At 37.3% G+C, this 1,787-nt stretch overlaps 1 protein-coding gene across 1 annotated transcript; it reads right to left on the bottom strand.

Annotated features, from left to right (window-relative positions):
• Nucleotides 1-86: 86 nt before the first annotated feature.
• On the bottom strand, nucleotides 87-1,712 carry PCYB_005050 (hypothetical protein; the record flags this gene model as incomplete). Its single annotated transcript, XM_004227926.1, has 1 exon — nucleotides 87-1,712. A coding segment is annotated over one exon (1,626 nt), but the record flags the coding sequence as incomplete, so codon positions are not given.
• Nucleotides 1,713-1,787: the final 75 nt, after the last annotated feature.

The following is a 1,787-nucleotide window of genomic DNA, read 5'->3' as shown; positions in this document are numbered from 1 at the left end:
CGGAAGGGAAGCATTTTCTTTCCAGTTCACTTATCCATTTGCTGCCCCATTTGCCGCCCCATTTACCGCCCCATTTGTCGGCGCGCCTAATAGAGCTGCGTAATGTAGGAGTGCAGCGTGGAGCACCTCCTAAATTTGGTCATTCTGTATTTCTTCAGGAGCTCCCGGTGATCAATCAAATTTTGGCAAGAGCTAAGGATCATATGGTGGTGCTTGACACTGACTTGGTCGATCTGGGAGTTGAGGCGAGTCCATATTTTATTCAAGTCAGCAATGACCTTGTAGCAAGGAAGGTTATTCAAGGCAAACACAATTAGTACACGTGACATGATGTCAAGCCTAATCACTAAATTGTCAATAGACACAGTCCTTGAATCCGTGATGAGCATTTTTTCAAGATAGCATTTGAACATTACTTCATAATAAAAAATTAACTTATTCCTTTTTTTTGGATCCACTCTTTGGAGAGCATCTCCATCGTTGATGTTCCTCCTGGAATCGCAATTTTTCTCAGCTATGTAGTTATCCATATCTACGAGGGAGGATATGTTCATGGGTGGTTTCTTCACATGCTTGCTTGAATTCCCAAAAAAGATAAAAAGATTATCAAGGTAAATGTAAAAATGTAAAGGAATTAAAAACATGGATAGGATTCTTGTCATACTTGCTAACTCATCTTGATTCATGTCTAGAACACGCATCATTGGTAGACAATAAAATATATAGTTAAAAAAGTACTCTATAATTTCAGCCAAGTACATAAGGCATGGTTTCACATTTCGTACTTGGACACCAAAGCTAATTTTTTTCCAATTGGGTAAAATGTGAAGATGAGGGAGATGATATTCCGCAATGAATTCAAAAAAATCCCATTTTTTTAAACATAAACTATTTATATAGCAGGTGAGAGTATAAATCATGATTTTTAGAAACTTCGTTTTAGAATAAAACCACGAGTCGTCTATTTGTTTAATCACTTTTTTTGAATCGTATTTGATATAGTGAATCATACTATAAAAAATGGTATTAAAAATAAAGCAGGTGGTATTTTTACAAGTACTACGATAGGATCTACTTTTATCCAAACAGTATGGATTTTCATTGTCCGTTTTTTTCGTTCTTTCTTCTTTGTTTTGAAAATTCAGATATTTGGAATACTCCGATAGTTCCTTCTTCGTATTGTATGCTGGTTTTTGCCATCTACAGGGAGGTTTGCTTTCTTCTTCATCATTTATTTCTCCTAAGTTGGTGAAGCAAGGGGGGATTATTTTCTCCATCATGGAGAACAGCTGTTGTTTCATGCGAATGTATTTTTGTCCACCTTCCCCATCATTCGATTTATTCCATCTGCTCCCCATCGAATTCAATAAGACGAGATATTTCAAGTAAGAATACTGTAGAGTAAAAAGGATATCTTCGTGCATTATGTTCCACTGACCTAGATAAATAACTACGTGTTTTAGGCAGTTGTTGATGAAATAAATGGAGTGGATAAAAAGGCTGATAGGTACTTTTTTTACTGTTATTCTTTTATCGCAAGGCCAAATTTTATCTGCAGTTTTTATGTCTCCCTTGAATAAGGCTATACGTTGCTTTGTCCTCATGAACACATTTTTGCTTAACCATCTAGAGTCCAGTTTCACCTCCTCCTGCTCGTATAGGTCATCTTCAACCGAGTCGTCTAACGACAAACCTACTGGCAATCGTGTTGGCTTGCATGTTGGCATGTATGTTGGAATGCACGTTGGATTGCACGTTGGATCGCACGTTGGATTGCACGTTGGGTC

Source organism: Plasmodium cynomolgi (genome assembly GCF_000321355.1).
Source record: "Plasmodium cynomolgi strain B DNA, scaffold: 0649, whole genome shotgun sequence".
NCBI classification, from domain to species: Eukaryota; Apicomplexa; class Aconoidasida; order Haemosporida; family Plasmodiidae; genus Plasmodium; species Plasmodium cynomolgi.
This window is presented reverse-complemented; position numbering and strand designations above follow the sequence as displayed.